At 37.0% G+C, this 14277-nt stretch overlaps 1 protein-coding gene across 3 annotated transcripts in view; it reads left to right on the top strand.

Annotated features, from left to right (window-relative positions):
- Positions 1-14277, top strand: part of LOC145437819 (MAP kinase-activating death domain protein-like) — a 29776-nt gene that overhangs the window by 6038 nt on the left and 9461 nt on the right. For 2 of the 3 annotated variants that reach the window (XM_080315115.1, XM_080315117.1), the window contains exons 4-21: positions 197-375; positions 1434-1533; positions 1593-1679; positions 3269-3572; positions 4317-4556; positions 5222-5302; positions 5939-6072; positions 6154-6279; positions 6730-6839; positions 7457-7618; positions 8239-8351; positions 8601-8805; positions 9668-9786; positions 9857-9921; positions 10592-10685; positions 10787-10940; positions 11821-11901; positions 11995-12071. In XM_080315115.1, coding sequence (XP_080171241.1) covers positions 197-375; positions 1434-1533; positions 1593-1679; positions 3269-3572; positions 4317-4556; positions 5222-5302; positions 5939-6072; positions 6154-6279; positions 6730-6839; positions 7457-7618; positions 8239-8351; positions 8601-8805; positions 9668-9786; positions 9857-9921; positions 10592-10685; positions 10787-10940; positions 11821-11901; positions 11995-12071 — 2431 coding nt within the window. The remainder of the gene's footprint in view (positions 1-196; positions 376-1433; positions 1534-1592; positions 1680-3268; positions 3573-4316; positions 4557-5221; positions 5303-5938; positions 6073-6153; positions 6280-6729; positions 6840-7456; positions 7619-8238; positions 8352-8600; positions 8806-9667; positions 9787-9856; positions 9922-10591; positions 10686-10786; positions 10941-11820; positions 11902-11994; positions 12072-14277) is intronic. The other variant, XM_080315118.1, reaches the window with a different exon arrangement.

Here is a 14277-nt window from a genome sequence, read left to right as displayed (position 1 = left end):
CTACGACACAAAGGAAATGCAGAGGTCAAAAAAAATGTTGACTTAGTAAACAATTTTGACATAAAGCTACAATTTTGTCATGTTAAAAAAGATCGCCCTACTCATTACTCGACTCAAATTATCAGAATTAGTACTCTAATCGGATTCAAGTTCTCGAGTCATTATACCCATCCCTAATGACGGTGCTTATGTACAGGGCGCAGGATGAAGCGGCTAAATTGCAAGGCGAGGAATTCTCGGACGACGACGAGTCGAAAATCGCGGAAGACTCGCAAAGTGAATCGAAAACGCGAGCGTCTGCTCGAAGTGAGAGTCCGAGAGATCTTTCTGACGCAGCGATAAGCGACGACAACGATAAACCCGTGCAAGCAAGAGGTGGGTCTCGTGTGGTAATGTGCTCGTTCAAAAGTATCTTCTTTCTTCGAATTTTGCTGGCTATTTGATAAACCCCGTGATATTGTCGAGTTGTTCAAAAAAACATGCAGAATGAATTTAACTCAATTTGGCAAATTTTTGATTTGTACTAATACTATTTGCGGCGGGTAGTTCTCTCTATAATAAATAATGAAAAGTTTCACGCCGTAAATACTATATTTTTCAAATCCAAAATGTTTTACTGCAATAACTTTGCTTCTACGCATTGGTATTGACCCAAATTTGGTGTGCAGCGTTTTCTTTAAACAAGCTAACAATTTTATTGAATAGCTAATAAAATTTAAAGAAAAAAGTTATTTTTAAACTACCCTACTCCCCCCCGATGAATTAAGTTGTGTGGAGTTCACAGTTGATGGTCACGTAGAACACTATAAATATGGACTTGTTTATTGGGAACAGTTCCTGATGCAGACAATAGATTGCGCTTGATCGGACTTGGACAATCAGAAAAAATCTCGGCTTTTCCAAATTAGATTGGAATAAGGATTCCAAATTAGACTAGAATTACATTAGGGGCTTCAGATTTTTCTAAAATAGATTATAAGTATAATTATAAAATACACATTTTTTTCTAAATTATATTAACATTAGAATGATAGCTACACAGTTTTTCACATCGAACTAGAATTGAAATTAAATCTGCACAGATATTTCGAAATTAGATTAGAATTAGCATTGCTCAATTTGCGAAAACTTGGAAATTGCATCAAGTTCAGTTCATATGAAATCATAGATGATTTTCATAAGCACGAGAATAGCAATGTCTGTAAAACAAGCTTGACCCGTTTTGCACGATACAGTTATCCCGTAGCATTTTCAGTAAAACCTGAAATGAGATAAGAATTGAAACAATAGTATAGAAAGATTTCACAAATTTGATCAACAGCATTTTGCTGTAATTAGTCTAATTAGACAACCACAAATATCTAATCCTGGTTGTCTTTGATTTTGTGTGTGATTTGAGTCTTGCATAGAATATCATCTATCGAATATTGCAGTGTCGAGCCCTCGTCGCAAATGGCAGCGTATGATTCGAACTCATTCTCTCACCACGCTCTGCATCATCAGCCGACAGCCCTTTGTCTCGGGGTTTAGGAGGTGGGTACGCCATTTGTTGAAAAACAAGAGTGTCAGTGTTCACGTGCACCCGTTTAAAGGTGTTTGTTGACGCTCAAAAGAATCGTAGAGGCAAGTTACCATCGAACGAAACGCAGGAATTCAAGAACGCCGCGTTATTTCAACAGGTAGGTTGCAGTAACAAAGTACTGTTACTTTTTCAGAGTGCGTTCGGCTACCTAGACTGCATCAACTTGATAGTTTTAAGGCAGTGGTTCCCAACCTTTTTCATCTCGTGCCTCCCTTGGCCGAAATCTAAGCCAAAATTCCCCCCTTAGGATAAATCTGCCAGAAGATTAAAAAAGGTCATTTTTACCGCGCAAACACCTGGTGACTGAGAGAATAAGACGGGCGGTACCTGAGTGTTTGTTTCTCACAGTGCTGTAATAACACTTTGTAGACCTGTAAAAACAATGGCGTTGGTCCCAATCAAACAAATTTTGGAAGGCTTGACTCAACAGACCCCAACACTTCCATTTGTGTTTTCGCCTTACCATGCACCAATCGCTAATATAACTGTTGTGGGTTATATAACTGTTGGCCAATAATATTGGTACTTTCATATATAGGAAGGTTTACCAGACTCGAGTCGGACTCGAGTCACTATTTTCTGATGACTCGACTTGACTCGAGTCATTTTCTCAGAATACAGAAACGACTCGACTCGAGACAATCGGGGTATTGACTCGGGACTCTGACTCGAACCAAGCCATATGATTCGAGACTATAAGACGGCTAAGACCGACATTTCATTGTAATTTCGAAGATCAGTAAAGTGACCACCCGTCTATTGATCTTGGTACTTGACAATGCGACAAGAAACTGCTCAAAGTGAGGAAAATTAGTATATCATAAATCCAAATCCATTACTTTTGCTTCTGTTTCACTTTCTTAACTGCTAAAATTATGTGACCCACATCCTGACTAAAACTAATTTCTTAAACTACTTATTGAGTACTTGTTAAATCTTATTAGTACTTCTACTTGAGTAGAAATGTAGGTTGATAAAGGGTCACTGCACTCTAAAAATGATGTGGTCTCAAATTGAAGGGCAAAACGAGAAAAAAAAATTTTGCCGCAGCCATTTTCTTCAGAACGCCACCGTAATGGAGCTGCAATTCACTGAAATTTCCACAAAAACTTGACGGTCCAGCAGTCACGCAGAGATCGAACTTTATATAGTTGTCAGCCGATGTTATGAAGGAAATATGTCGTACACGCCAAGGTGGTTTAGATGCCGCGTTCAACGGAACATGATCAGTCAGGAGATTTACGTCAAAATCAGGGCCTACTGTATTCTATTTCTTTAGGACAGAAGTAGATCATGTCTAATAATGTTTTATACATAAGAATAGGACATGATCTATTTCTGTCCTGAAGAAATAGAACACACTAGGCCCTGATTTTGACATAAATCTCCTGACTGAAAAATGAACAATTAAACATCTTCCGTTGAACGAGGTATCTAAACCCCCTTGGCGTGTACGACATATTTCCTTCATAACATCGGCTGACAACGATATAAAGTTTGATCTCTGCGTGACTGCTGGAGTATGAAGTTCTTCTGGCCATTTCAATACATTGCAGCTCCATTACAGTGGCGTTCTGAAGAAAACAACTGCGGCCAAATTATTTTTCGTTTTGCCCTTCAATTTGAGACCCCATCATTTTTAGAGTGCAGTGCACCTTTTATTTACGTTCCAACTTATATGTGCAGCATCTGGGCCATCCTGAGCGGTAACGCCCACCTCAGCTCAACGTCGCTGTCCGGAGTGATATCGAAAGAAGTGGAAGATATCGAGGACTGGATCAGAAAGCTCCTCCATGCTCCTGTACCCGTGGCTGGGAAGAGCAAAGTGGTTTTGGAGTTACTGCCCGCGGACATGCAGGTCGCGTTGACGTTTGCGCTGCCTACAAAGTCTCGTCTTTCGCTGTTGGATTTTCCGTTTCATTTGCCGTTCGAGCTGCTCGGAGTCGATCTCTGTCTCAAAGTGTTCACGGTTATTCTGTTGGAGCAAAAGGTTTGTGGGATTATACTTTTTTCGGGTATATAAGTAGGTCTGCTTTTTCAAGTACTCAAGCTGTCATGTTTGAAGAGTAACTCCACATGTACTATTGCATTTAAGCAGGGTTGTAAAGTCTTAGTGTTTACTGTTCTGTATCGAGTCCAAGTTAGGTTAAAGTCACTTTTTAGAAACTTTTGTGTGATATCGAAGGCTTCAGATTCCTAATATACTCATTTTTTTGAACTGTTTATTCAAACAGATAAAAGACAGTTTGTGCAGCTATTCTTCAATGATCCGTCCTGATATACGAAACTTGGTACAAGTCGAGTCATTACACAAATGTAGTCGAATCGAGCCATTTTCCATCCTTAAGAAAAAAAGTAAAGTCAAGTTGAGTCCACGAAAAATCGCGACCCAAGTCGAGTCCATTACAACCCTGTTTTTAGGCAAAACAACTGTTTTACTGCATGGAAATGATGTTGGGACAAATTTTCATCACATTTTTGAGTGGAATCATGATTAGATCGGCGCAGTAACTGCCGAATCTATTTTTGAAGAGCACAAGAATTTGTAGTGACCGGGACCTTTTTTTGGTGTTAGTCATTTTGAGTTACTTGCTATTCTGAAAGTGGTGATTCTGCCAAAATTTCAAGATTTCTGTCAAGTAATATTTTCATCATTTTTTCAATATAAGGTCTACCATATTTCAATATTCGAACCTCTGGCGACAAACTTGCTCGAACGATCTCTCCTTTGCAGGTGGTGCTCCGTTCTCGAGACTACAACGCTCTCTCCATGTCGGTTCTCTCATTCACAAGCATGCTCTACCCACTGCAGTACATGTTCCCGGTGATTCCACTCCTGCCAGTATGCCTGCCTGGGTCTGAGCAGCTTCTGCTGGCCCCGACCCCCTATATTATAGGCGTGCCAACACCCTTTTTCGATGACACATTTCAACTGCCCAATGATGTGTGGCTCGTTGATCTTGACTCAAACGAGGTTTGTCATGGTTTTGTGTGTGTTTAAATTTTTTTATCATTATTTATTTATTAATATTTATTTACTTGAAGATCTTCTTGGAGGCACAGAACTCCAACATACAATTGAACATAATAAATTTACTTTTTAATAATAATAATAATATATTTATTTATTCAACCTATTTGGTTCATTGATCTCGGCTCAAACGAGGTTTGTCAAGGTTTTGCTCTTACTAAATTCAGATTATTAATTTTCTTATTAACATGTTATTTATTTATTGTTCTAGTTATTATGTATTGATTATGATGTTGGTTATTCACATTAAAACTGGTAAATACATTTTAACGATAGATTTGCAATGAAAATATATTACACAAAACAATATGTTCATTATTCAATTGTATATTGAAGTTCGTACCTCCAAGAAGCTCTTGTGAATTCAACTACATTGATGTTAATTAAATTAAATTTTGGTAATATGTTCTTTCTCAAAACTGGTAAATGCACACACAATCCGTGGAGCTACCTACCCCTTGAGAGAAATTTTGTGGTTCAAGTAAACGTTCGAATTATTCCTATGCAATATTTAAGGAAATTCGATATCATAATTCCAGTAGGTGAAGAATCGGCAAAGATATATTCAATAATTTAATCCATTTAATTAATGGTATTTTTATTTGCAGCTGTTGCGACCCAGCGCTTGCAATCTCCTCCCCAATTTGCCCGAACCAGAAGGAACCGTTTTGCGATCTCACTTGAAACAGGTGATCTAAAACAAATCTATCTCAATTGTGTGCTCAGTTGCAAAATGGAAGAGCTTGAAAGGCTTGTCTGTCGATCAGAGAGTTAAAACACAAAAATTTTAACTGATTTAGAAATGTAAAATGAATGTATAACCCACTCTCTGTCGTAATCTAGAGTTTATGGTCTACTTTTGACTCATCCTACGTCACAATACTGCAAATGTGGTATCAAACTGTATTAAAAGTAGCCTGTAACCCGTGTAAGAACAGTAAGCAATGTGTGAAAGCTAATAATAATAAGACTTTCTGAAGAAAATTCCAAATTTTGCAAAATTTGCTTACATTCTCACATTCTGGGTTTGATTTTGAATTTTGCGGATGCACTGGTCTGCGAGATTTGTTTGGAATTTAATTTAAAAATCATATTCATTATGTAGAAGTATTAAAACCTACAGCATTTTAGATGACACTCTTCAGGGGCAATCGTCAATAAATGATGAATTTTAAAAACTTGCGTTTAACTATGTGGCAGCTCGAAAAGCTTTCAGCTCTTAACGGATTCTAGTAATGAATACATTGTTAAAACGTACATATCAAGGTTTTGCACCCAAAAAATCTCTGCAAAAGCTAAAATTGTACATTGCTGTCCATTTTCAGGCCCTAGAGAGCATGAGTTTGAGCTTCTCGGTGGAGAGTGACGCGGGTCCACGGGTCAAAGGTCAAGAAGGAAGCAAATCGACCGATCCCTTAATTTATGGAAACGACGTCGATTCTGTCGATGTGGCTGCCAGGTGATCAATTTTTTTTTATTATTTGTTAAAAAAAATTTTTTTTCTCAAAATTCTACTTACTGATGATCTTGTCGTATTGAGGGTGGCGCTAGTGAGATTTCTTCTGTCTCCGAATGTGCTGATGAACCTTTCCGATCACACGAGGACCCTACGGCTTTACCCAAGACCGGTTGTAGCGTTTCAGGCAAACAGTTTCATGCAATCCAGGTATAATTTTATTACCCATTTTTGATATATATATTATTGTTTATAGTTTATTATTAGTTTCGTGCTATTCAGGTGGATGTACTGTTTGAAGCAAAACCTTCGAAACCAAAACAAAACTTCAGCCACCAACAATATATTCAGACGTGGCCAGCTAAAAGACTGCCCCCCCACCCACTAAATTGGCATGAAATAGTATGAAGTCTAAAAGTCTTGATTAGGTCAAAAAATTCATTCCGCATTTGATATGTTTTACTGATTTTCAGCTGACGGGAGTCAGTGGAAAAGCTACGAATTGATTTGTCTGAACTGAACTGTCATCTACAAATAGTCCATTGAGATGTTCCAATCCAATGTTCCAATTCTCTACTAGTTGCTGACGATTACCCCTGACGAGTGTCAGCCGAAAATATTCTTCCTATTCCATATTTCAATATTCTTTGATTCGTGCAGACCCAAACCGAGCGAGTTCACGAAAGGTTTATCGCAAACGCAGGCCGTGGAATACTTTGGGGAATGGAGCTTGACGCCGGAGACTGATTCGTTTGTGAAGATAGCAAACAGTAGGTTGACTAGCAAGTAAACCAGGGCGAAATCGAGCACCCTCGTGATTCAGTTCTGGATAGGGTAATAGGCTCGCTCGTTGTGAAGTCATAAAAGTATGAAATGTGGATTGTATATAATTACCTATTTCATTGCACTTTGTGGCGATGCTGCGAGTCAATTACAATTTCACGGAAATGTTTCGTATGCTGCGATATCACCCATCGAGGTTACAAGGCTACCACAGTGGAAAATTGCATTGGAACTAGAATTAAATATTGATTGAAGTGATGAATTAAATATTAGTGGCAAGGAGCGGATCATTTCAGTAACAATGATTGCTCACTACTCGAACCAAATCATTAGAATTAATACACGGTACAGATTCAATGTGTAATGCAATAATACGTATAACAATATGGGTCATATATATACAATATATATATCGTGGCTGTGGCATCAGAGTTAGCTTGTGTCCAATTTAGGCATTTTGAGAAAATGAGACAAAAGAAACAAATGAACATTTTACAAAATCTTGATTGTCCCAGAACTTGAAAAACGGGCATGAGCTACGTTGATTCCGCAGCTATATGCTAGAAGCCAGATAACGATAGTCTTTGATGTCGTTTGGTTTCAGATATCACAGATCCAACGCATATCGGCGACAAAGCGAAATGGTTTTCAAACCAGCTGCAGGAGATTCGTCATTCCGCGATCGACGACGCGACGCTTTTCATCTCGACTCTGGCGGACGCAGACGAAGACAACAACTCGGACAATTGTCCGACTGACGAGAGCGGTGAGTTAGGGTTGAAAATTGGAAATTTTCGAAAAAAAGTTTTGAAATAAAAAGTTGAAATTTCACATTTAAATTATAAATCTTGAACCATTTTGTTCGTCTTGATGTGAAAATCCAGGTTTCCGGATTTTCTGGGTCCACATCGCCATGAATTAAAATGATGCCCTTGTCCAAATGGATTTAGTGAGCTGATTTCCAAATGTTAACAAGTTGATATCAATGTTCTTGCCAGTGTTATATTTTCAGAGTCTGCAATTCTGAAAATATCTGAAACAAATTTTAAGAACGATTTTCTGTGATCGGCAATCTATTTGACTAATCGAAAGTGGTATTTTTCCATGGCTCTGGCAAAACTATTTACATACCGAATTTTCGTTGTAACAGTACTTGGTTACTTGAAAAAATTAATATTTCAGGCCTACCATGTCAACTTTACGCGATTCTTGGAGGCGCACAACTACAATATAAAATTGAATCATGTATTCATATTAAAATGAATTTTTGGCTGTCTAAAATTCCAATCCGTTGAAATTTGCTATCAACACCTCAAAGGAAATGAACAGAAAATAACTTTTCATGCGAGAATTTTATTTTTTTAATTTGAAATTCTATTTCTCCAGGAAGCTACGATTGTGAGATTGGACGCTCGAGCACGTCGTGTTCCTCGTACTCTTACGACTCTGAGGAAGAAACAAAGGGAGGCGAGGATCTCAACGCAAACCCAATCTCAGAGGTAGCAAATATTTTGCTTAAAATTTTTTCACGTACAAAATGAAAATGAATTATTTTTCTGTTCTATCGGGAAAAAATGTGAATTTCTACTCGAGCAACGTTGTGATGAATCACAAAAAATAATAAAGTAATTTAGAAAATGTCAAACCCAATCTCAGAGGTAGCAACTATTCTGATAATTTCTTTTGAAGAAAAAAGAAGTAAATTAACTAGTAAAAATAACCAAACATTTTTCGAAAATCTTGTTCAGAGAACGGAAGAAAAATTTGAGGCGAAAGAATTGTTGGAGTCTGTTTCGCTGACCCAGGCGCCCGGTACTCGCACTGCGAGCAAGGACTCGAGCACGTCATCGGCGAGCTCCAACTCAGAAGAAACCGTTCTGGAAATCGAGAGAACGGCCAAGCAAATGGCAACTACTCAAGTAGAACGTCGCTCTCCGTTTCCCAGCGTGAAAGGTTTCTCTCTTTTTCAAATTCTCTCTGTAGTTGTGACCAGAGTTGAGCAACAAGAAAATGTTCAACTTTTCCGAATGAGATTGAAATTAGAATTATAGTTCGGTACTACAGTTTTTTTTTTCAAATTAGTTTAGAATTATAATAACTACTATAATTTTTTTCCAAATTAGATTAAGATTAGTATGATAACTATACAGTTTTATTCCAAATTAGTTTAGAATTAAATTGATGGCTACAGTATTTTCCAAATTAGATATAAATTAGAATAATAGCTATACAGTTTTTTTTCAAATTAGACTGAAATAAGAATAATAATTACATATTTTTTTCCAAATTAGAATATAATTTAAATCATAGCTACACTTTTTTTTGAAATTGGATTAGAATTAGAATAATAGCTACATATTTTTTTCCAAATTAGACTACAATTAGAATGATAGCCATATAGTTTTTTCCAAATTATATTAGAATTAGAATAATAGCTACACATTTTTCCAATTTAAACTAAAAGTAGAATTATACCTACAGTTTTTTTCCAAATTCGATTAGAATTAGAATTATAGCTACACAGTTATTTTCAAGAATAAGAAATACTGAATTCGCGAAAACTTTGAAATTGAATCAAGTTCAGTTCATATCTAACCTTAATCTTGAGAATAGCAAATGTCTGCACGACAAATTTGGCCCGTTTTGCACGTTCCAGTTTTCCTGTAGTATTTTCAAGAAAACCGGGAATTAGATTTAAACGAAAACTAGAGCACAGAAACATTTCACAAATTAGATTAGAATCAAATGACTGGCATTTCGGCCATTCGAATTATCTAGTTGACCAAGTTTGTTGTGAGCTTGATTTCCTGTACAGGTCCCAGACGGACTCTGATCGACCATCGGTCCGTCGTCAGGCACGCGATGGCCCCCACCCCCCAGAAAACGACAAACTCAAACACGTTGAACAACGCGGAGAATCAGCAGTTTCTTAAAGTAAGGATTAAAAAAAAAATTATTACTTTTTTATATTTTAAAATGTATATTGAATACTTCTTATCTGTAGGATGTAGCGCAAAACGTCATCAACGGAAAGGGAGTGGGCTGGTTCAACCTCAAAAGAACAGCGAGGTTTGACGCATTTCCCGGATTTCTATCACATTGGTCTGTTAAAAAATGCCAATTTCTTGGCACTATCAAGTACGACAATTTAATTTTGCATCCAACTCAAATATAAACCTAATTATAACAATATAACCTGACTAATGTATGATAGAAGGAGGTCCTTTCCAGACAAAAGTTTTCGAATTCAAAACATGAAAACATCAGCGTTTACTAATCAACTAAATCATCAAAATTGAATTAAAATTGTATCGAATTGCTAATCTCAACTCTCTTTATTAGTAGAAAAGAAATTAGGACACTGATTAGCCGGAAATTAGTTAACTTCATTGAGATAGTGTCATTGAAATGAGATTGATATCAGAAGACGCACTTAGAGGTACATATCTTCAATATACAATTGCATAGTATATTGGCATTGAAATAAAACCCGAATATTTTTGGCTGAAACTCCTCAGGGGTAATGTAATCTTCAGCAACTAGTAGACAATTGGGAAGAAATTGAATATTATGAGTCGATATAATTTGAAATTGACGTACTTTCCAAATTGAAATCAGTGATCAAATGAGAAGATGAAGTATCAAGCGTGTAACATCCAGAAAAATATACTTCCTGTGTTCCAGTTGATATGTATAAGTATCTTTTGATTGCGAATATACAACGCTGTGATGATTTCAGACTAATGGAATGCGAAGACTTGCGGATACTTCTCATTCAGCAAGTAAACAGAACCATCGATTTAGACGCCAATGAAGACTTCTTTGAACACGTGGTGAGTTACAAAACTGTTTTTCAGACGAAACCAAGCCAGTTTTCCGGATTTTTAGGCAAAAATAATCCTAGAATACTAATTATTTTTATTTTTACTTGCAGGAAATTGGCTATCGAGTGTATCGCGGCATGTCTGAGCTTCTGAAATGCGTGGTAGCTGGCGTCGAACACTCCTACAAACATCTCAACGGTTTGGGGGGGTTGGCCTCGGCCCTGCAGCTTCTCGAGGTCGCACACACGCATTACTACTGCAAACGTGAGTTTTTGCGCGCATGCATACAAGAGGTGTTAAAAAATACTTTTTTTTGCAATTTTGACAAATTTTATGATCATGAAAATTTTATTGTGTCGCGTTGTCCAGGCAGTTTAAACAACTTTATAGGTGACAAGTTTAAATTGAAAAAATAAAATAAAAAGAAAAGTCTTGAACAGCCTAAAAATTTTGTAGTAGAAAAAGTGAAATTCATACAAATTCGGTGAAAATGTGAATTTCACTTTTTGCTTGCAAGAGAAAGACTAGAGTAAACATAATAATTAGAATTTTGGTGTGCCGCGTTGTTCAGACAACCTTACAATTGTGATATTCACTAGATATTTTCAAAAAATGATGAATATGAACAGCTCTTAAGCGTGATAATTTATTGAGAGAAAAGTGAAATTTATAAAAAGTTATGAAAAAATATCGACAATTTCATTGTTGCAAATGTATTCAATTTCTGAAAGATTTGAAAATAATTTTAAACAGTTCTTTGAACCTGGCAATCAAACGGTTTTTCAACAATTTTGAACGACTCTTGAACCTGCTAATTATTTCGGTCTAAAAGTGAAATCTACAAAATAACCCGTGAATCTAACAAGTTGGTGAAATTCGGTGATAATGTGAAATTTACCAAATTTCACTTTCATTATCAGCGAGGAAGTGAAATGTGTGGCAAACTTTATTTTCAAATTTCACTTTTATTCTCATGTAATGATAATTCTTTTCAGTGACACAGTGAAATTTTTTAACGGCTCTCTGGCACGCTCTGATAATTTTGCTCGATAATTCTCTGCACTCGATTTGATTCTGTATCCTAATTTTTCAATTTTTCTTTTGCTCGTTCCCTGATTTCTTGCTTGCCGCATGCATGAGACAGAGATCAAATCTGACGCGATCGCCTTGGAGGAAGAATGCGATGTTTCCACTTCCGAAAACGCGGATGTCAATTCCAGTTTAGGTAATTTATTTTGGGTGTGGCGCGCATGGGTGATTTTGCATGCGTCTTATAATCGCGTTATGAAACCTGAAAAAAAAACTGATTTTTCGTCAGAATCGACCAGAAACGAAAATCTGAACTCTGACAAAGAGGAGCAGATTTTGAAGACAATTCAAAATGCCGCCAGCCAGGTAAAATTCGTGATTTATGCAGAGCAGGGTTGTGAAAAATTGCTGCACACCCAATTTTGGTAGATGTGAACGCACAAGAGTTGAAAGATTTTGAATTTGTTATATAACATTTACTCTACACTCTACAAAAACGATGCAACACAAGTTCGACGCAATTCCAACCAGTAGAAGTGAAGTGATTTGAGTTTTTCATCCGTAATTCTGAGATTACCCACCTTTTTTTGCGAATCCAAAATTTTCAACTGCAATATCATCGCTTCTGCCAGTCGGAAATGACCAAAAATTGGTAAACATCGATATTTTAGACAAAGTAACAATTTTACGTGGTTGATAGTAGAATTTGAAAGGTTTTCCAATCATTTTTTATAATAAATACGGAATTTTCAAACTGTGACTTAGGGCTGTTCAAAAGAAAACTTTTCCTTCATATTTCACTGGCTACCTGATAAATTGCGTACCAAATTTGGCTCCATTCCAACCACTAGAAGCGAAGTTATTGCAGTAGAAAAATTTCTAATTCCATGATTTTATAATAAATAAACAAAGGGTTAGTCACCGTAAATACTATTTTATTCAAATCCAAATTTTTCTACTGCAATGACTTTGCTTCTACTGGTTGGAATTGAGTTCAAGTTGGTGTGCAGCGTTTTTTTAACCGAATGGCATCGGCTGCAATTTTCGAAAAATTTTACTTCAATTTTCAAAATCGAAAAACTGTGCCTTAATGGGATTGGAGCACGGTAAACAAGGTAGCGTTCGATTCAGAATTTCAACGCGGATCCGATTGCGCCACTCAAATCATTTCGAGCTCTGTGTCTGGCCACTTATATCGAGAGCAAGCCGAGAAAACGTTGGTTGGAAACATAAATGCTAAATTGCGGACCTTATGAACCTTAGTATAGGTATTCGACGACGATACAGTCTGGTGTGTTGTAAAGGCTCGAAATTCATCGTTCTAGAGAGTCCTGAGTCGACGGTCTACGTCTAGCAGGCGCTAATTTCTAATCAAAACAATACCGACCGTTTTAGTCAGCTCGCGGCAGGCCGCCGAGAGAGTGAGTCATGCCGAGTGATGAGCGCGCGTTTGGTAACTTCTAAGGCTCATAACTCAAACTGTTGTGACCCTATATTAGTCATTTTAGTATTCGTAGACGGATATTTACAGTCCTTACTATAATGATTTACTGCAAATGCTTATCATTACTACAACCTAAGATATATATCGATGTACGACAGCTCTTTGCATACCCAGACGCACGCTCTTGCGAAGGTATAATCGCTCAGTATTATTGTATGTATTCCGAATTATACTTTACCATTAGCCGTTATTTAGAATCATATAGGCAACAACAATTCACAGACACAATCTATGAAGGTTTATGGTTATTAGAACACGAGATATTTCACTTTATGTGACGGGTATTCAGCCATGTGGATGAAGCTGGTATGGTAGTCTGACGGAACTCGCTTCCCGGTTTTCAAATATAACCTTGAGCGGTATAGAACTAACTAGTATAGTTGCTTTAGCAAAATATAAACAGAAACTGACAATCGCTATTCATAGCAACAAACTACAGCTGGTTATGACGAATGAAACCAACTGAACGACAGTGTATATGACGGGTATGAGGAACGCGCGTGTCTGCGAAATGATGCTTCGGCGGATATTTTTGTCACGCGGCCTATCACATAGCTTTTGATCAGCTTAGATGTAACTAATATCAGATATGAAGATACATGTGGACTTGTATGGACACTAGCTATTCACATAATGAAACAACTATGCCCGAAGACGGCTAGAACGAAACATACAGAACGTTATCTGAGAGTGGTCAATGACGCGCGAATTGCCGACACAGTGTATTTTGCAACATATTTATCTACGGTGTTTGATACACGATTTTGACGTCTTCGATATAATAAATATCAAATAACAAGGTATCAATGAACTAGTACGAACAATATCTATTTACAGAAATGAACAGCAACGACCCGGCACGATTAATATGTAATATATCGTGGTTTCAATTACGGTACTCTTCTCTCGTACCGGCATGTCGAAAAATAGACACGCCGGTGCGAAACGGTTAACCAACCTAACAATTTTATCAAGTAGCCAGTGAAATCTGAAGGAAAAGTTTTTTCTTTGAACAGCCCTTATGTAGAATCATTTCTGATACATAATAATAATATAGATATTATAGTC

The sequence above is a fragment of the Botryllus schlosseri genome, chromosome 4, assembly GCF_051294905.1.
Source record: "Botryllus schlosseri isolate E-star chromosome 4, Bs_hap1, whole genome shotgun sequence".
Lineage (NCBI taxonomy): Eukaryota > Metazoa > Chordata > Ascidiacea > Stolidobranchia > Styelidae > Botryllus > Botryllus schlosseri.
Note: the sequence above shows the minus strand (reverse complement) of the source record. Positions and strands in the feature narration are given on the sequence as shown.